General features: G+C 46.3%; 2 protein-coding genes across 2 annotated transcripts; both read left to right on the top strand.

The window, feature by feature from the left end:
- The first annotated feature begins 4516 nt into the window (after window positions 1-4516).
- LOC149751125 (uncharacterized) lies at window positions 4517-5485 on the top strand. Its single transcript, XM_089927674.1, has one exon. It carries the CDS (start codon window positions 4517-4519, stop codon window positions 5483-5485), a length of 969 nt encoding a protein of 322 aa, XP_089783800.1.
- Window positions 5486-5582: 97 nt separating this feature from the next.
- On the top strand, window positions 5583-18444 carry LOC149751126 (uncharacterized). The gene is made up of 3 exons (XM_089927675.1): window positions 5583-5896; window positions 17901-18023; window positions 18171-18444. The coding sequence occupies exons 1-3, from the start codon at window positions 5583-5585 to the stop codon at window positions 18442-18444; spliced, it is 711 nt and encodes a 236-aa protein (XP_089783801.1).
- Window positions 18445-20524: the final 2080 nt, after the last annotated feature.

Genomic DNA, 20524 nt, shown 5'->3' on the forward strand with positions numbered 1-20524 from the left:
TTGCAGCCCGATTGAAGAATGTTGTGCAGTCATTACAAATTGCATTGTTAAATTGCATATTTCAAAGGTCAATGGATGCTACAAACTGAAAGCATTTATCATCAGTTTCATGAAACTGATTTTTTTTTTATTGCTTAAATAAGTTTGAATTGCCTCAGAATTTCATGATTGTGTTCTACATGAATTATATAACCTCATTTTAATTATATGCTTGTTCTTGTATAAGATTGTTTAAGGGTAGACTTGAATTTGATATGGACCATATTAGGCCAGTCAAGCTTAAGTTTGGTCTATAGCTGTTTCCCTTTTTTTTCAATGGTAAGTTGGTAACATTATAACCATTCTACAAAAGGAAACAAGGCACTATGACATTGATGAAACTACGTATTAATACTACAATAGTTTTTAAGGTGCCAATTTCTATCATATTATATTTGTAATGTCATACATTATTGTTTATGATGACCTTATGCAAGGATCAATGAAGTTAATATTTTTGCTTATAATAATACATCAAAAATGATTACTCCCTAAACACAAAAGTTTACTGAAAACATCAGAAATACATTTGTATTGCCGTTATGGGTTTATATTTTATATATATATATATATATATATATATATAATAGGTGTCAAAGGCTTATAGCCCGAGCAATTGGTCGGCGAACTTCCAGAAGAGGCATTGCCACTAGTGTTGATTCCAATGCAGTCCCATCACAGGTGGTGGTGACGCAGCACATCACTGGTACTTTTTTTTCCAACCATGGCCTCTGATCTCTCTCTCTCCATCTATTTTTTTTCCAACCTTGGCCTCTCTGTCTCTCTCCGACTCAACTTTTTCTCCATTGAAGCTGGACCACCTCCTCGAATCTTCGATTGAGGATTGTATAGAAAAGGTAACACCTGTTTAAAGGACACGTTGCCCAAGTTTAGAGTGGTAAAACTCATGCAGAAACTCAGCGCAGCATTCTAAAGTCAGCAGAACGCGTTCCCGTCATCTTAGTCATCTCATCACCGTCCCTTTTGACTTGCTATTCCACTCGCACCACTTTAAGAGAGAAAAAAGAGGTGGCATCTTTAGCTCCTAGAAACGTGCATGGAAGTGAAAATGAAATGTTTAATCTCATAAGTTTTGCTTTTACGGGAGCACTTAATTACTGTATATATAGAAGCTTCCCATGCAACAATACTTGTGGGGGGGGGGGGGCTTGATTCACAAGCCTCTCTTGTCCATGTTTCATGCTCGTTTGATTAGCTGTAGAAGCCAAAAGTTAAAGTAATGCAAACAATATATTAAAGGCCTTAGGTATTAATGCTTGATGATTTTTTATTAAAAGTTTTGGATATATAGCAAGTATTGTAGCATATGTTGTTGACAATCATACCGCATATGTTGTTGACAATCATACCACATATGTCCTTTTTTTTTTGCATGGGACCTTGGCATTCTGCCAACACAATAAAATAAATTGTCAGCTGGTCTTGAGGTGTTAAATTATTCTCACCCACTCATGACATGCATATAAATGTTGTATTCCTCTGGAAGGAAAGATCTATTCAAAATATATTTAGGAAGCAGTAATTAAGATTGCTGTTTGTATTGATCCGTTACTAGCCAGCAGAGCAGACCAAGGAATGGCTAGAGGCTTCACACAAGCTCAGATGAAGAGAATTAAAAAGGTGGGAGCTACCGATACAAAACTGTGTGGTTGAGGAGTTGGCTTCCATTAGATGTCTCATATCTTATCCCATTTATTGCTCTATGTGCTCGTACCCAGCCATCGCTCTATTTTATCCTTTTGAGGACAACAAAACTTAAAAATAGACCACTATGCAACGGTGTCAGAAGAAGTTTGGTATTTTTATGTTATAATTCTGCCATATCTTATAGATCACACCAATCTCTTCCTGCCCTGCGTCTTAGTATAAATGCTGTGCTTAAAAATATACAATAAAAAAAAAGTGTCAAGTCTCTCTTGAGAGTAGATTTGGGCCCATTCTCTTGACAACCAATTGGCATAGCTGCTCTTGTTGTCATTCAGGACTGGTTCAACAGTGTGTGGGGGCAATCATGCAGGGCTACTTAAATATTTTATCTCACACATAAAGAAGAGAAGGGCCTTAAAGACACACTAGTAGCCAACTGGGTATCTAACATCTCTCTAAAGAGAAAGGGTAGAGAGAGAGAGAGAGAGAAAGAGCGGGTGCATCAATATTCGCGTTCTCTGGGGGGTCTTTAGGGTACTCTGCCGAATAGGTGAGGGTGTGTGGGGATGACCGACTCGGGGGGTGGATCGGCGGCGCCGGGAGCTAAGATGCCGAAGGGCTTAGGCCCCGGGGCTGCGGAGAAGGGTCGTTCATGGGCAGATGTGGCGAAGGGAGAGCCGCGGAGGCAATATGGGTCCTCCTATCGTTCCTCCCCACGGGTGTTGGAACTGCTGCAGAGGAAGTTTTCCGAGGTGGTGGACGTCCCGGAGGAGGAGCTGGAGGGAAGTCGTTCGGAGTGGCGGAACTCCACGATCCTTGTGAGAAGTCTTGGGAGGTATGTTCCGGCGGACTGGGTGGCGAGGGAGATCAAAAGGGTGGGGCGCTTGGGATACGATGTGGAGTGCTTCTTGTTGATGGACGGGTTCTTCGCTGTCCGGTTTGAGAACGAGGTCGACCGGGAAGCTGCTATGGCGAGCGGTCCGTGGATGGTGGCCGGTCAGCTTCTTGCAATGGACCGGTGGCGACCTAACTTCATTCCGGGCGATGAGGGACTCAGCCGGGTGGTCGTTTGGCTCCGTATGCCTAGGTTGCCTTTGGATTACTGGAAGAAGGCGACCATCATGCGAATTAATGCCACTGCTGGTACTCCTCTGGCCTTGGATGGGGTCACAGAGCAGGGGAGGCGCTGTGGATTTGCCAGAGTGAAGATTGCCTTGGATTGCTCAGCTCCTCTCAAACCGGGCACTCTAGTGAGGGGCTCATCGAAGGGGGTAGCGGAGATATTTTGGCAGGATTTCATCTACGAAAACCTGCCGGCTCCCTGCTCCAGGTGCGGGCGTATTGGGCATCCGATGGCGAATTGTGCCTTTTCCATTCCGGAGGCCGAGGTGGCGGAAGAAGGGGAGATTCAGGGGGACGGGATGGAGTCGCCGAGGCCGTCGGCTCAGGAGAATAGGGGTTGTGGTGAACCGGAGGATCCGCCGGTGTTCGGCCCATGGATGGTCACGGGTCATGTGTGGGCGCCGTGGGTGGCTAAGGTGTCGGCTCGGAGGAAGATGACGGCCAAGCCAGGGGCTGGTCCGAGTGCGGCACCTACCTCTCCCCGTTCCGGTCTGAAGCCAGGCGTGAACAGGGATGATGCGGGATCTTCCCCGATCGACCTTGATGGGTGGCAAAAACCCGCCAAGGTTGCTCGCCGAAGGACGCCGGAGAAGGACGTCTCGGAAGCCGGCGGAGGCGTGAACATGGGCGGCCCGAGTTACTCCACCCAGGGCGTAGGCACGGCGGCTGAGTTGGAACCAGGTCCGAGCTCGGGCGGGAGCGACTCAGTGCCGACTCGGGCTGCGGGTGAGGCGGGACCCAAACTTGTTCGGGATGGGGTCGAGTCCGATGGTGCGGGCGAGGTGGGATCCATCCTCGGGGTCAGGGCTGATTCCACTGACCTCGGCTGTATGGGTCGGAGTCCGATGAAACGAAGCAGAAGCCCGGCTAGACCTAAGGGGCTGCTTCGCTCAACCTCCCCCGGGGGAGGGTTTGTTTCTTTGAGGAAGGAGAGGCCGGGGGGAAGCCATCGCTGGAGGAGCAAGAGCTCCCCTCCGCCCCTCTCGGCGGTGTGCAGTCGGCCTCCTAGGGCGGAGCGGGAGTCCAAAGGCGGTGGTCCCTCCCGGCGTGTGATGGTGGGGGCGACTGGGAAGACACTGGCCCGGTCCCTCTCGGTGACGGCGTTGGCCCCGGAGTTGGTCATTGACCAAGCGGCACGGCCGGCTAGGAAGAAGGAAGGGACGTGTCTTTCGGTGGGGATGGGGGGTGCGGCTGGGCCGCTCGACCAGCCTCCGTCTGCGGTGTCCATAGCATTACAGGTGGCTCGGGGTAAGCTCCCTGTGCTGCCGGATACAGGGGATTCCTCTAGACCCTGTGGTGTGGGGGGTGGCCAGAGTGAGGATTCTGGTAGCAGGCTGCATAGGGGTCCGTCGCTTCCTGCAGCAGAGCTAGGGACAGTGTTGGGCCAGGAGGCTCAGCCGGAGGCTGGTGGTGCTCACCTCCGTGTCTTGGACCAATTGAAGAATGCTGTGGAGAGGGTGCATACAGGAGTATTGGCTTGTGATGGACCTGTGAATGAGGTGGTGTTTCGTGAAGGGTACCCCGTGCCGGAGACTAGTGATGTTCACCTCCGTGCCTTGGATCAATTGAAGGGTGCGGTGAGGAAGGTGAACATAGGAGGATTGGTTAGTGATGGATCTGTGAATGAGGTGGAGTTTCATGATTGCAACCCCGGGATGGCGGGTTGTGATACTCCCATGGGTGAACAATGAAGGTTCTCCTATGGAACTGTCGTGGTGCGGGGAAGCCATCTTTTGCCCCGGCGTTCCGAAGGTTTGTGCAACAGAACAGACCGGATATTTGTATTTTGTTTGAGACCCGTTTATCGGGTAGGGGCCTTCAGAAGGCAAGGAGGGTGCTCCCTCGGACATGGGGTTTCTATGCAGTGGAGTCCCGTGGGTTGTCGGGCGGGATAATTGTCACGTGGAGGCTGGAGTCGTGTAGATTGGATACGTTTCATGTTTGTGGCCAAGAGGTGATCCTGGTGATCTCGGAGGGCACAAATGATCCCTGGGTTCTTGCGGCGGTGTATGCGAGTACTGACTTCAGGGAGAGGCGACGGTTGTGGGAGGAGGCATCGCAGTTGGTTGATCAGGGCTTTCCCTTTCTGATGGCGGGTGACTTTAATTGTATTGTCGACCCTCCGGAGAAGATGGGGGGTAAGCCTTTCTCCCACGAGAGGAAGGTTAAGGAATTTCAGAATTTTTTGACTACAAATGGGTTGATTGACTTGGGATTCTCTGGTCCAAGATTCACATGGTGCAATAATCAACAGGGTCCGGCTAGGGTTTGGGAGAGACTTGATAGAGCTTGTGCGACAGCTGGATGGGTCCAGAGATTTCCGGATCATCGTGTGTCTCATTTACCCAGGATTGCATCTGATCATTGTCCCTTGTTGTTGAGCACTGATGCCTTTGTTCCGGTGCACCCCCCATTCAGGTTCGAGAAGATATGGCTTTCTTACCCTCGTTCATGGGAGATGGTAAGGGAGGCATGGAGCACTCCAGTGAGGGGTGATGCCATGTACCGGGTGTCCCGGAGATTGGAGTTGGCGAGGAGGAGGCTGAGGAGATGGAATCGAGAGGAGGTGGGAGACATCTTTAGGAGGATTGAGGAGTCAGAGGTGGCCATTGTTAGGTTACAGGATCAGGAGGCTCGAGGGGGGTCTGTCAGATGAGGATGTTGGGGAGCTTAGATCCTTACTTGCTCTGCATGATGGCCTACTTAGACAGCAGGAGATATTTTGGAGACAGAAGGCGAGGGTACAGTGGATCATGGAGGGGGACAGGAACACCAGATATTTTCACCAGGCGACAGTGATTAGGAGGAATCAGAACAGGATCAGAGTTATTAGGGATGAGGAGGGGCAGCAGTCGGAGGAGCCGGAGGTGATACAGAGGATTCTGGTGAGCTTCTTTAGAGGCAGATGGACAGAGCAGACCGGTGGAGCGAGCCTAGCAGAGATTCCACCGCCAGGGGTGGTGGTCACAGAGGAGGAGAATTCTGCTTTGATTAGTCCGGTATCAGAGAGGGAGATTAGGGAGGCGGTGTGGTCCCTCGGAGGGGACAAGGCACCGGGGCCGGATGGGTTCCCACCGGTGTTCTTTCAGCGATATTGGATGATAGTTGGACGGGATGTGACGGCAGCTTGTTGCCCAGATAGACAACCCAAGAGGGGGGGTGAATTGGGTTTTTAAAATAATTTGACTAATTAAAACTTTGTGGATGATTAATTAAAAACTATAGCAAGTTATTTAATTAAGGCCTAGTGCTGAGAGTAATGTGCGGGGAAGAAGATGAGAGACAATGCACTACAAACACAAAGTTTTATAGTGGTTCGGAGCTAACCCTTGCTCCTACGTCCACTCCCCAAGTCTCACTTGGGAATTTCACTATAACCCCCTTGGATTACAGCCGGTTGTTTTGCAAGCTCACAACCAAACTTGTTGTTTTACGAGCTCACAACGAACTCGGTCGGTTTTTCCAGGCTCACCGACTAGAACCAACCCCGATTGTTTTTCCGGGCTCACAATCAAACCCTTACACACGTTGGTTTTACCTTGGCTCACCAACCAACCTTAAACCTCTTGATTCAATCCCCCGATTGAATCAATTAAATACAAGAGATAGAAGAAAACAGAAAATAGCTTCTCAAAAAGCAGATTTAAAACAATATAATCGTAAAGGAGTTAGAAGCCCTCAAACGCTTTTAAGCTGGTGAAGAGGTATGGCTTCTGGAACTCCGGTCTCCTCTTGAAAGAGTGGTCGACTTGAATGCAGGAGGAGGAAGCTTTGATTGTTGGGAAGAAGTTGTTGGAGCAGTAAATGCAGATCTCCCCTTTTTCGTTTAAGAGCACTTGGAGAGCTTGAAAACTTGAATGCTTGGAGTGGAATGTCTGTTCTCTACCTTGCTACAGTCCTCTGTGGCTATTTAAGCCAACCCCTACGGAAACTAGCCGTTACTCTGCTTTTTCTGGCCGCTCTGCACACTCTGCGCAGCCTGACAATATGACCGTTGGTGGGTTGGAGTCGACTCGCGCGATCAGGAGTCGACTCGGCTGTAGCAGGAGTCGACTCACGCTTTTCCGGAGTTGACTCGGCAACTGTTCCAAATTTGAATTAAAGTTGCCGTCTAGACTGGGAGTCGACTCGTCTTGACCTGGAGTCGACTCGCCAACTTCTGGAGCTGACCTGGCAATTTTGGAGTCGGCTCATCCACTGAAGTCCGTGGATCCAATTTTGAATTTTGTCCACTCGAGTCGACTCGACTGTCCTGGGAGTCGACTCGAATCTCAGAGCCCGAACTCCCGATTCTCTGTCTTTTGGCTCATCCAGTCTTGGAGTCGACTCGAACTTCCTTGGAGTCGACTCGGCTCTCAGTTTCCGAAAGTTGGTCTTCTGTCTGTTGATGGTCGCTCAGTCTCGGAGTCGACTCGCGTACTGCGGGAGTCGACTCGAATCTCAGAGTCCGAAAATCGTTCTCTGACTTTTTCCTTGTGTTCCTCTGAGAGTCGACTCTTACCTTCTTTGGAGTCGACCTGCCAACCATTGGAGTCGACTCGCGTTCCACTGGAGTCGACTCGAATCTCAGACCCGAAAACTGCTCTCTGAATTTTCTTTGTGTTTCTCTTGGAGTCGACTCTTACTACCCTGGAGTCGACTCGTTGAACATTGGAGTCGACTCGTGCACTTCGGGAGTCGACTCGTTGACAGTTTCTGAGTTGAAGCTTTCTGTCCTTCTGTCTGTTCTCAGTCGGAGTCGACTCGTACTGATCTGGAGTCGACTCGAGCTCGTGCCAGTGAACTTGATACGCTTGGAGTCGACTCGTGATACTCGGGAGTCGACTCGAGTCGCAGACTTTGGTTCAGCAGACTTCTTACCTTATCCAAAATACTATGAACCAAATCTAGAGACACTTGGACAGGATTTTCACTGAAACACTCAATTGAATTCATTAGTAATCACAAGATATACTCAAATGCTTTGAGCTCATCAAAATCAAAAGGGGTTTTAATCAATCACTCCACAATCTCCCCCTTTTTGATGATGACAAAACTTTGAGTATATGTAAAATGAATTGCTCATAAAACAATGAAGTAAAATCAATAAATAAATTCAAATGTCTGATAATTTAATTTATCCAAGTTTGAAAGGAGTGAAACATTAAATTTCGGAGTTAAAGCTCTCCCTTTCATTTGGAATTATATAAGCCTTCATATTATGCAATCAATTGTTTGGCTTATATGTCATTAATGATTTAGCTTGATTAAAATTCAGATTCTCCCCCTCAACATATGCATTCAACTATGTTTTGATTCTCTGAATTTCCTTTTAATGCTTTGAAGTTTTTGAACTGAATTTTATCTTTTTAGAGGGAAAATCTGTCAATTTGTTCTTGAGTAGGATTCAGCTAATCTCCGAATATCCCTTGAATAGATTCTGGAGATTACTCCATTAGGAGCCCCAAAAGAGAGATAATGAGCCTCGAGGTACCGAATCCACTTAGAACAAATTTGTGTGTGTTATTAAGAGTTTATCTTTTTATTTATTTCTATTGATTTCTTTTACATATTTTTTCATATTTCTCCCCTTTTTACATATTTTATACATATTTCTCCCCCTTTTTGTCATCATACCAAAAAGGAGGTAATCACACACAATCAATGGCACAACCAATCATCGAATGGCACATAATTGAAGATAAGATGTCTACTCATTGTATTGATATGAATTGAAGTGGATTTGAGCATACAATAAGTAAAGTAAAACAATACAAAACAAAACTCAAACACATCTATGTCTTCCTCGAGGATGAAGCTCCCCCTCTCAAGGATGCATCTCCTCCTCTGGAGGATGTGGCACCTCCTCTCGAGGATGGTGCTCCTCCTCTCCATCGGCTCTGCTCCATGAGGAGGGTGACTGCATCTGTCACATGTCCGAGCTGCGTGATAATAGACGTGGTGGCTCTGCTGTGTGTAGTGGAGAGCTCTGTCACCGACGCCTGAAGCCCAGTCACCGATGTCTGAAGTGCGTCCAGCTTGTCGATGAGTACATTCGCCAAGCGCTCGGCCCCCTCGGTGGTGGTGTGCATGTCACGACCTATCTCCTCTCGCATCTGTCGAGTGGAGCTCGTGACCTCACTCATGCTGTGGAACTGGGCCTGGACCAAACTCCGGACATTGTAGATCTCTTCCCGTACATGAGCCGTCATGTCAGTCACGGCTGTCAAGGAAGGGACCAACTGAGAAGATACGGGTGCAGGAGTGGGGGCAGGCACCGCACCTCGGAGCTCCCGAAGCAGCTCATCCCTCAGATCTCGGACGATCTCCTCCGCAGCTCCCGGAGCTGCTCTGTATCAATACGGACCTCCATAGATGGTGGAACTGAGGAGGAAGGTCCGGCAGAGGTGGTAGGAGCAGGAGGAGTGGATGGGAGGTCTGGATGGTCTGGAAGGTCTGGGTAGTCTGAATCTGGCTCAGGACTGGGTGATGGTCTGGTGGTCTGAGCAGTGAGAGTGGACTTCCTAACCCAGATCCCTTCTCTCTTCCGAAACCCCATCCTGTGCATAGTCCCCGTACATAAGCGATCAGTCCATCGCAAGGCACGAGAGGGTTCCCTCTCAGGAATGGGAATCTCGTACTGCCTAAAAAGAAGAGTGAATAACATCCCGTATGGGAGTGAGAGCCTAGGTCTATCTAGGGGCTCACACATATACCTATAAATGAGCTTTGGGAAGTTGATCGGGGTGTCCTGAAGGATATAAGACATAATAGTTAAGTCCCTCTCATTCACAAAATCAAATCTCCCTGTCTTAGGAAAGATGGACCTGGACAGAATGCTCAAAAGGATTCTCACTTCAATAGGAAGTGAGCTAGCAGATACCTCATCTAGGGGGGACTGAGGTGGATGCCCTAAGACGACCGTAAGGGCCGCAACTCTATCCTCAGGGTGTGCGGGAGCCACCCCTACTAATGGAAGGTGAAGGATATGGGCAATGAGGTCCTCTGTGACACGCAACGGGACACCTACTACCGTGCCCTCGATACCTCCATCTCCCCGATGGACGGTACTGTAAAACTCTTGAACTAGGCCAGGATAGGTGGGAAGGTCTAAGGTGAGGAAGTACTCTAGGCCCTGGGCTCTAAGCCTATCGCCTATGGTGAACCCCTCCCGGGAGAGATAGTCGAAATCGACAAACCTCCCGGAGGTGACGGCCTTCCCGGCCAACGGCCTAACGAGAACCACCCTAGGCGGGGAACGATCCGGAGGTGGTTCCCTCGCGGGATCGTGCCGTGCCTTGGAGCGCCGCTCGGGACCGGCCTCGGGACGGGACCTCTTCCTAACGACGGTCTTACGAGGCATCTTGACCTAAACGGGAAGAAAAATACCTAGAGGACGGTGAAGGACCGACAGAGGAAGCTCGGGACGGACCGGAAATGACCTAGGAACGGACGGAAACTCAATGTCCGGCGAAAAATCGACGGAAAAAGGGCTTGGAGACGATCGGGGATGACCTAGGAGTCGGCTTTAGGGCTTTGTGAACAGTGGCGGCTTGAGGAAAAGTGTTTGCGAAACGACAAACCTAGGGTTAAAAAGTCGGATCCCGACTGCGAGTCGACTCCCCTGAGTCGCGAGTCGAGTCGACCTCGAGTCGACTCCAGAATATGCGCGAGTCGACTCCCGACAGTGTGCGAGTCGACTCCCCCTCAGCTGCCAACTTTGCGAGTCGACTCCCGCAAATGCGCGAGTCGACTCCCCCTCAGGAGTCGGCTCTGAAACTTACTCGAGTCGTCTCTAACCTTGGCACGCACCTAAAAACCATGCCATAATCGTGCCAAATGAGGGAAAATCACCTAATTAAGGACTGATTTGATGATCACTGCATAGAAACTCTATTTTAACCTCATTCTAATCATCAAAATCAATTAATCTAGTGAAAAACCCACTAGGATGGATCAATCACTTCTAATCCCCTCCTAAGCACACTAAACCTCTCTTCACTTAGGGGTTTTGTAAAAATATCTGCTAATTGATTATCAGTACAAACAAATTGGAGTGACACATCACCATTCAATACATGATCTCTTATGAAGTGATGTCTTATCTCAATGTGTTTAGTTCTTGAATGTTGAATTGAATTTTTAGTTAGATTTATGGCACTTGTATTATCACAATTAATGGGGATTTTATCTTGTTTAATGCCATAATCTTCTAATTGTTGTTTAATCCATAAAATTTGAGCACAACAACTCCCGGCTGCAACATATTCAGCTTCTGCAGTGGATAATGCAACCAAGTTTTGTTTCTTGCTAAACCATGAGATTAGGTTTTCTCCTAGAAATTGACAGGACCCGCTGGTACTTTTTCTATCAAGCTTACATCCAGCGAAGTCTGAATCTGTGTACCCTATTAAGTTTAGGCTAGATTCTTTAGAGTACCACAGCCCTATGTTCTTAGTTCCAATTAAGTATTTAAAGATTCTCTTAACTGCAGCTAGGTGTGATTCTTTAGGATTAGCATGATATCTAGCACACATGCACACACTAAACATAATATCAGGCCTACTTGCAGTAAGATACAGTAAAGAACCTATCATACCTCTATAAAGTTTTTGATCTACAGATTTACCTGATTCATCTTGGTCTAACTTGCATGATGAGCTCATGGGAGTGCTGATTGACTTGTTTCCCTCCATATCAAACTTCTTGAGCATCTCCTTGATATATTTTGCTTGATTGATGAAGATGCCTCCTTCAGATTGTTTGATTTGAAGCCCGAGGAAGTAGTTCAGCTCTCCCATCATGCTCATCTCAAACTCACTCTGCATCAAATCAGCAAATTCCTCGCAGAGGCGATTGTTAGTAGCACCGAAAATGATATCATCAACATAAATCTGTACTAATAACATATCCTCATTTTTCTTTTTCAGAAATAATGTTGTATCTACATTTCCCCTAGAGAATTCATGTTCTAATAGAAATTTACTAAGTCTCTCATACCATGCTCTAGGTGCTTGTTTTAGTCCATAAAGTGCTTTGTTCAGTTTATACACATGATTAGGGTATTGATGATTTTCAAAACCAGGAGGTTGTTCTACATACACTTCCTCATTTATATACCCATTTAAAAATGCACTTTTTACATCCATTTGAAATAGTTTGAAATCCTTAGAGCATGCATATGCTAATAATAGTCTAATAGCCTCAAGTCTAGCTACGGAAGCAAAGGTTTCATCAAAATCTATGCCTTCTTCTTGATTATAACCCTTTGCCACTAGTCTAGCCTTATTCCTTATAACAATTCCATTTTCATCTAGCTTATTTTTATATATCCATTTTGTACCTATAATTGGATATTCAGAAGGCCTCTCTACTAGATCCCACACTTTGTTTCTAGTAAATTGGTTTAGTTCTTCTTGCATTGCATTTATCCAATTTACATCATTTTCGGCTTCTTCTATATGTTTGGGCTCAAAGTGTGAAACAAAAGCTAGATGGCTATTTAGATTTCTTAGTGAAGCTCTAGTCCTAACCGGTTGAGATGGATCATCTAGAATGAGTTCCTTAGGATGCCCGTGAGCATACCTCCAAGCTTTTGTTAGCCCATGATCCACAATAGCCTCTTGGCTTGATGATTCTCCTTCAATCAACTTTTGATTATCATCTTGTAATCCCATCTCATCTATCTTTTCCTCAGGTATTTCAACATCATCATCAAAATTAACTTTCTTACTAGAGGAGATGTCACTAGAGTCATCAAATACTACATGTATAGATTCTTCTATGACTAAGGTTCTTTTATTAAATACTAAGCAAGTGTAGTTCACCGGTTCCACCGAATGCTCCTACTCTATAGGCTTTACTAGTTGTAGAATAACCTAAGAATATTCCTTCATCAGATTTAGGGTCAAATTTCCCTAGATTGTCTTTCCCATTATTATGCACAAAACACCTACATCCAAAAACATGAAGATAATTAACCTTTGGTTTTCTGTTTTTCCACAGTTCATATGGTGTTTTCTTTATAATGGGTCTTAGTAAAACTCTATTTAATATATGGCAGGAAGTATTAATGGCTTCTCCCCAAAAGTACTTAGGGAGGTTACTTTCACATAACATCGTTCTAGCCATTTCCTCTAGAGTTCTATTTTTCCTTTCCACAACTCCATTTTGTTGTGGTGTCCTAGGTGCAGAAAAATTATGGGTTATCCCCTTTTTACTACAAAATTCGTCAAATAATTGATTTTCGAATTCGGTACCAAGGTCACTTCTAATGGCTATGACTGAAGACTCTCTAGCATTTGTTACTTCCTTATGGAACTTTTTAAACATAGAAAATGCTTGATCCTTATGTGCTAGGAACATGACCCATGTGTACCTGGAGTAATCATCTACTATAACAAGACCATATTTATTTGCACCTAGACTTGTTGTTCTAGTTGGACCAAATAGGTCCATGTGTAATACTTCTAGAGGCCTAGAGGTAGAGACACATTTTATGGATTTAAAAGAGTTCCTAGATTGTTTGCCAAATTGACATGCTTCACATATTTTGTTCTTTTCAAATTTTAATTTTGGCAAACCTATCACGGAGTCTCTTTTAACTAATTTAGTTATTGTGTCCATGCTTGCATGACCTAACTTACGGTGCCATAACCAACTAGCATCATTATCTTTAGTTTCATTTACAACTAGACATTGGTTATGTTTTGCAAGATCTTCTAGGTCTACAACATATACATTTCCACGTCTAATCCCTTTAAAAACTAAGCTATTATCATTAGGATTTGTTATAATACATAGTGATGGTTTAAACATAACATCATATCCTTTATCACATAATTGACTGACGCTTAACAAGTTATGCTTAAGACCATCAACATATCTAACATTATCTATAAAAGTAGAAGGGGTGATTTGAACTTTACCAATACCAATGATGTGACCTTGGTTGTTGTCTCCAAACGTCACAGCTCCTCCCTTCTTAGCTTCAAGGGTGAAAAATTGGTCTTTATCACCCGTCATGTGCCTTGAGCAGCCACTATCCAAATACCAGCAATTTTTGTTGACCTTGGCTGCAAGACACTCCTACACAAGCAAATCATGTCATCTTAGGTACCCAAGTTTTCTTGGGTCCTTCATGGTTAGTCAAGTTGGTTCTTTTTGGAACCCATACCCTTTTAATTTTTCTTTTAGTTTTACTTTTCCTAAAATTACATACATTTGCTTTATGGCCTACTGTACCACAACAAAAGCAGGTTATTTTCTTAGTTTTTGTTTCCCCAGCTTTAACAAAGAAGTTACTAAGAAGTTTTTGCTTATTCCTTGGTTTATATCCTAAACCGGCTTTATTAAACACTGCACGTTGACTATTTAGTATCATGTTTAATTTTTCAGAACTATAGGTAAATCTTTCAACTAAGGGTTTGTATTTGTTAAGTTCTTTAGTTAGTGTTTGATTTTCGGCTTTTAGATCATTAAGTTCTTTAGTAAGATCCTTATCTAAGGTTTGTTTATATTTTTTAAGTTCTGAAAGTTCCTTAGTTAGTTTTTCATTATCTTTCGTTAAGGTGTTAGTCTTCTTAATTAAGAGTTGGTTGCTTGTCTTAAGTTCTAGATTTTCTTTGGTAAGATTATCTTTATCCTTAATTAATGAATCATGCTTATGAATATAAGTTTGGTTAGTTACTTTTAGTTCTCTGTTTTTAACATTTATATTCTTATACTCAATCATTAATTCATTGAACGCATCATAAAGTTCATCAAATGTAAAATCAAAATGCGTATCGGAAGTTACCTCGTTTTCGTTGGCCATGAAGCAGAAATTGGCCTTCTCTTCTTGTTCTTCATCTGATGAGGAGGATGATGAGTCGGAGTCCGATAGGGTAGTGACAAGTGCCTTTTTCTTCTTGTACTTACTCCCCTTCTTCAGTAAGGGGCACTCCGCTCTTATGTGACCCGGCTTCTTGCACTCGTAACAACCAATCCCCTCATTTTTCCTTTCCTTACCTTTGTCTTTGCGGTAGGAATTTGAGGGGCCTCTCCTTTGATGATAGGACTTCTTGTGGTTGATGAATTTCTTGAACTTGCGCACAAGAAGAGCCTCACCACCATCTTCCTCATCTTCTTCTTCTTCACTGCTGCTGCTGCAAGACAAGTCCTTGTTAGAAGAAGTAGATTTAAGGGCTATTACCTTTTTCTTATGGGAGGACTCTTCCTCGTTGTGTTGTTTCATGGTGAGCTCGTGCGTCATGAGGGATCCAAGAAGCTCCTCAAGTGGTAGCTTGTTCAAGTCCTTGGCTTCTTGGATTGCTGTCACTTTAGCTTCCCACGACCTTGGTAGACACCGAAGGATTTTCCTGACAAGCTCACTGTTAGTATAGTTCTTGCCAAGGCTTTTTAGACCATTGACAATATCAGTAAACCTAGTGAACATGGATGTGATTGTTTCATTTGAATCCATTTTAAATAGTTCATATTTATGAACCAAGATGTTTATTTTGGATTTCTTGACTTGATTCGTGCCCTCATGGGTCACTTCAAGTCTGTCCCAAATTTCTTTTGCTGAATTACAAGTTGAAATCCTATTGAATTCATTACGGTCTAAGGCACAATAGAAGACATTCATTGCTTTAGAGTTTAATTGTGCCTTCCTCATGTCATGTTCATCCCAGTCCATTTCTAGTTTAGGTACCTTAACACCATCTACGTAAATGGATGGGATGTATGGCCCATTTACTACAATGGACCACATCTCATAGTCTTGGGCTTGGATGAATATTCTCATCCTAGCGTTCCAGTATGAGTAGTCAGATCCATTGAAGAAAGGGGGTCTTTGGGTGGACTGACCCTCAATGTGAGAAGATCCAAATGGGGTTGTCATTTTGATCTTTTAACTCTTGAATGGAAGAGTTTTTGGCTCTGATACCACTTGTTGCCCAGATAGACAACCCAAGAGGGGGGGTGAATTGGGTTTTTAAAATAATTTGACTAATTAAAACTTTGTGGATGATTAATTAAAAACTATAGCAAGTTATTTAATTAAGGCCTAGTGCTGAGAGTAATGTGCGGGGAAGAAGATGAGAGACAATGCACTACAAACACAAAGTTTTATAGTGGTTCGGAGCTAACCCTTGCTCCTACGTCCACTCCCCAAGTCTCACTTGGGAATTTCACTATAACCCCCTTGGATTACAGCCGGTTGTTTTGCAAGCTCACAACCAAACTTGTTGTTTTACGAGCTCACAACGAACTCGGTCGGTTTTTCCAGGCTCACCGACTAGAACCAACCCCGATTGTTTTCCCAGGCTCACAATCAAACCCTTACACACGTTGGTTTTACCTTGGCTCACCAACCAACCTTAAACCTCTTGATTCAATCCCCCGATTGAATCAAGTAAATACAAGAGATAGAAGAAAACAGAAAATAGCTTCTTAAAAAGCAGATTTAAAACAATATAATCGTAAAGGAGTTAGAAGCCCTCAAACGCTTTTAAGCTGGTGAAGAGGTATGGCTTCTGGAACTCCGGTCTCCTCTTGAAAGAGTGGTCGACTTGAATGCAGGAGGAGGAAGCTTTGATTGTTGGGAAGAAGTTGTTGGAGCAGTAAATGCAGATCTACCCTTTTTCGTTTAAGAGCACTTGGAGAGCTTGAAAACTTGAATGCTTGGAGTGGAATGTCTGTTCTCTACCTTGCTACAGTCCTCTGTGGCTATTTAAGCCAACCCCTACGGAAACTAGCCGTTACTCTGCTTTTTCTGGCCGCTCTGCACACTCTGCGCAGCCTGACAATATGACCGTTGGTGGGTTGGAGTCGACTCGCGCGATCAGGAGTCGACTCGGCTGTAGCAGGAGTCGACTCACGCTTTTCCGGAGTCGACTCGGCAACTGTTCCAAATTTGAATTAAAGTTGCCGTCTAGACTGGGAGTCGACTCGTCTTGACCTGGAGTCGACTCGCCAACTTCTGGAGCTGACCTGGCAATTTTGGAGTCGGCTCATCCACTGAAGTCCGTGGATCCAATTTTGAATTTTGTCCACTCGAGTCGACTCGACTGTCCTGGGAGTCGACTCGAATCTCAGAGCCCGAACTCCCGATTCTCTGTCTTTTGGCTCATCCAGTCTTGGAGTCGACTCGAACTTCCTTGGAGTCGACTCGGCTCTCAGTTTCCGAAAGTTGGTCTTCTGTCTGTTGATGGTCGCTCAGTCTCGGAGTCGACTCGCGTACTGCGGGAGTCGACTCGAATCTCAGAGTCCGAAAATCGTTCTCTGACTTTTTCCTTGTGTTCCTCTGAGAGTCGACTCTTACCTTCTTTGGTGTCGACCTGCCAACCATTGGAGTCGACTCGCGTTCCACTGGAGTCGACTCGAATCTCAGACCCGAAAACTGCTCTCTGACTTTTCTTTGTGTTTCTCTTGGAGTCGACTCTTACTACCCTGGAGTCGACTCGTTGAACATTGGAGTCGAATCGTGCACTTCGGGAGTCGACTCGTTGACAGTTTCTGAGTTGAAGCTTTCTGTCCTTCTGTCTGTTCTCAGTCGGAGTCGACTCGTACTGATCTAGAGTCGACTCGAGCTCGTGCCAGTGAACTTGATACGCTTGGAGTCGACTCGTGATACTCGGGAGTCGACTCGAGTCTCAGACTTTGGTTCAGCAGACTTCTTACCTTATCCAAAATACTATGAACCAAATCTAGAGACACTTGGACAGGATTTTCACTGAAACACTCAATTGAATTCATTAGTAATCACAAGATATACTCAAATGCTTTGAGCTCATCAAAATCAAAAGGGGTTTTAATCAATCACTCCACACAGCTATACAGCAGTTCTTCAGCACAGCAGTGATGGCTGCTGAGTGGCAGAGGACCTTCATTGCCCTGATCCCGAAACGGCAGGATGCTACGGAGCCGAGTCATTTTTGTCCGATCAGCCTATATACGACTTTGTATAAGGTGACGACGAAAATTCTCGCTATCAGATTGAGGGGGGTGCTCCCTAGGCTTATATCCCCGGAGTAGGGGGCTTTTTTGGAGGGGCGGAGTATATCTGACAATGTACTCATTGCTCAGGAGTTTATGTTTGATCTTAGCAGAGCTCCGATGAGGAGAAGCTTGATGGGGGTCAAGCTTGATATGGAGAGGGCTTATGACAGGATGAGGTGGGACTTTGTGCAGCAGTCCTTGCGGTTGTTTGGGGTACATGAGACATGGATCAGGTGGGCGATGGGTTGCATCAGGGTGCCCTCCTTTGCTATTTTGGTGAACGGTACGCCCTTCCGTTTCTTTACGTCGTCTGGGGGTTTGCATCAGGGCTGTCCCCTCTTTCCATTGCTGTTTATTATTTGTGCGGATGCATTGTCTAGATTCTTGCGGCAGGCAGTGACGAGTCAGGAGCTGGAGGCTTACAGACCGGTGGAGGGAGCAGTGGCGATCTCCCATCTGCTATTTGCTGATGATTGCATGCTTTTAGCCAGGTCCTCGAGGCAGTCGGCTCGAGTTATAGATCAGATTCTTCGGGATTACTGTGCTCTTTCTGGGCAGCAGGTCAATTTGGACAAGTCTGCTGTTATCTTTAGTCCGAAGACGCGCGGGGCGCTGAAGCTCTCTATACTGGAGGTTCTAGGAGTGGGAGAATAGGGGGGCCTGATGTCTTATCTGGGGGTACCTTTATGTGGCCGACGACTGAGGATTAGGGACTGTGTGTCCCTTGTGACTAGAGTCAGACGCAGGCTGGAGGGCTGGCAGTCTCATTCATTGTCTATGATGGGGAGGATCATCCTGGTGCGTTCTGTACTTTCATCTGTCCCTATTTATCTTCTATCCCACGTCGATATTCCGGTGTCAGTCTTGAGGTCCCTTGAGCAGTTGTTCAGAGAGTTTATCTGGAGGAGGAGTAGCGGCAGAGGCGGGATCCACTTGGTGGCCTGGAAGAGTGTATGCCAGCCGACCAGTGCCGGGGGGCTGGGAGTGCAGTCCTTGATGATGAGACGGGAGGTGTTAGCGGCGAGGCATGCAGCCAGATTTGTGCTTGAGCTAGAGAGTATGTGGTCCTCATTGATGAGGGCCAAATATGGTGTCTTGGTGCCTGGGGGGCGGGTGGAGCGTCACCACTCTCCGATATGGCGAGTGATGTGTGCCAGGGCTATGGTGGTGCTTACGGAGATCAGATGGGTGATTGGTGATGGGCACTCGATAGATGTGCTGGAGGATAGCTGGGTGACCGATTGGCCGATATGTCGTCTGCCGACCATGGTGGACTCTGCGAGATTAGCTGGGTGCAGGGTCAGGGATCTGCTGGATTCTGAGGGGAGCCATTGGAGGGTGGGGATGATCAGGGAGGTGTTTGGTGAGCAGTTGGCGGAGTTGATTTTGGCCTTGCCAATTCCCTCTGGAGGGGTGTCGGATAGGCTGCTTTAGACTCCGACGGGGCGGTCGCGGGTGAGGGCCAGGGATCTTTTTGCGTTGTTCTGCAGGACGCCAGCGCGACAGATCGTGGGAGGATGGATATGGAGATTACGGATTCACCCACGGGTGGCACTTTTCATCTGGAAGGTGGCTTGGGGATGTCTCCCGACTAGGAGTTTGCTTGTTCGGCGTGGTATGGGGGTATCTCAGTTTTGTGAGACGTGCGGTGATATCGTAGAGACCATTGAGCATGTTCTCCTGCTGTGCCCTAGAGCTCGACAGATATGGCAGTGTTCTTCGGTTCCCTTGATTGATGCGGTAGTCTCGACGCAGGATCTGCTGCGGATGTTGAGAGATTCCATGTGTAGGCCCAGGTTGGCAGCGGAGGGGATACTGAGGGCGTACCTGTCTTATCACATTTAGTTGGATAGGAACGCAGGCATATTTGAGGGGAGGCGGGTGCTTCCGAGGATGGTGGTGGACAGAGCGGCACGACATGCGAGGGAGGTTATGGTGGCTGCCACTGAGTTTTCTTCTGCGATGGCCAGGGACATCTGGGGTACTTCTCACGCTGTTTCAGCGCCCCATTTTGTTACTGTCTCTTGGGTACCTCCACCCCTTGGCTATCTCAAAGTAAACTTCGATGGCAGTAGGTCACTAGACGGTTTGACTGGAGGGGTCGGCTTTGTGATTAGGGATCACGGTGGTAGGTTGGTGGCTGCTGGTGGGCGTCGGACACCTGGGATTATAGTTGTTGGTGCGGAGCTGCGGGCTGCTTGGGAGGGCTTATCCTATGCCAGGCAGGTCCTTGGCGCCGAGCGAGTGTTCCTCGAGGGAGACTCTGCGGTGGTGATCGATTGGATCCGGGGGATGGACAGGTACGGTGACGGTCACCCCCTCATTCGGGAGACTCGGAGAATGGCTCAGATAATGGTCGGTTTCCAGATTGGTCATGTATTTAGAGAGGCGAACAAGGCCGCAGACTGGGTCGCCTCTTTTGTGGCCCGGCATTCCGGAGATGTTTTGTGGACGTCTACTATAGACGCTCCTTCTCCTCTGTTGTCTTTTATTTCTACGGACATGGCGGGCTGTACTCATGTTAGATTTATTTGAATGAGTAGCCGTTTTTTACCAAAAAAAAAAAGAAAAAAAAAAGACACACTAGTAGGGCGTCACCTAATCCATGAGGCTAGTTGCAGGGGCAGCGGTATGAGACGTTGGCAACTTTCTTGGCATGGGAGGAGCTTAAGACAATGGGTTCTGGCCGTCAACATTTTTCCCCACTTTAAATATCAATAAGAGAGCCATCAAT

The sequence above is a fragment of the Phoenix dactylifera genome, chromosome 16 (genome assembly GCF_051530095.1).
Source record: "Phoenix dactylifera cultivar Ajwa chromosome 16, Ajwa_hap1_PhDact_Kaust_v1.1, whole genome shotgun sequence".
NCBI lineage: Eukaryota > Viridiplantae > Streptophyta > Magnoliopsida > Arecales > Arecaceae > Phoenix > Phoenix dactylifera.

Bases quoted from the DNA above. Each gene is read 5' to 3' on its own strand.
- LOC149751125 (XM_089927674.1), top strand. From the start codon at position 4,517: ATGAAGGTTCTCCTATGGAACTGTCGTGGTGCGGGGAAGCCATCTTTT.
- LOC149751126 (XM_089927675.1), top strand. From the start codon at position 5,583: ATGGAGGGGGACAGGAACACCAGATATTTTCACCAGGCGACAGTGATT. The intron at 5,897-17,900 runs GTTCCCACCGGT...TGATCTTAGCAG, and splicing joins AAGGCACCGGGGCCGGATGG to AGCTCCGATGAGGAGAAGCT. The intron at 18,024-18,170 runs GTGGGCGATGGG...TGCATTGTCTAG, and splicing joins GTACATGAGACATGGATCAG to ATTCTTGCGGCAGGCAGTGA.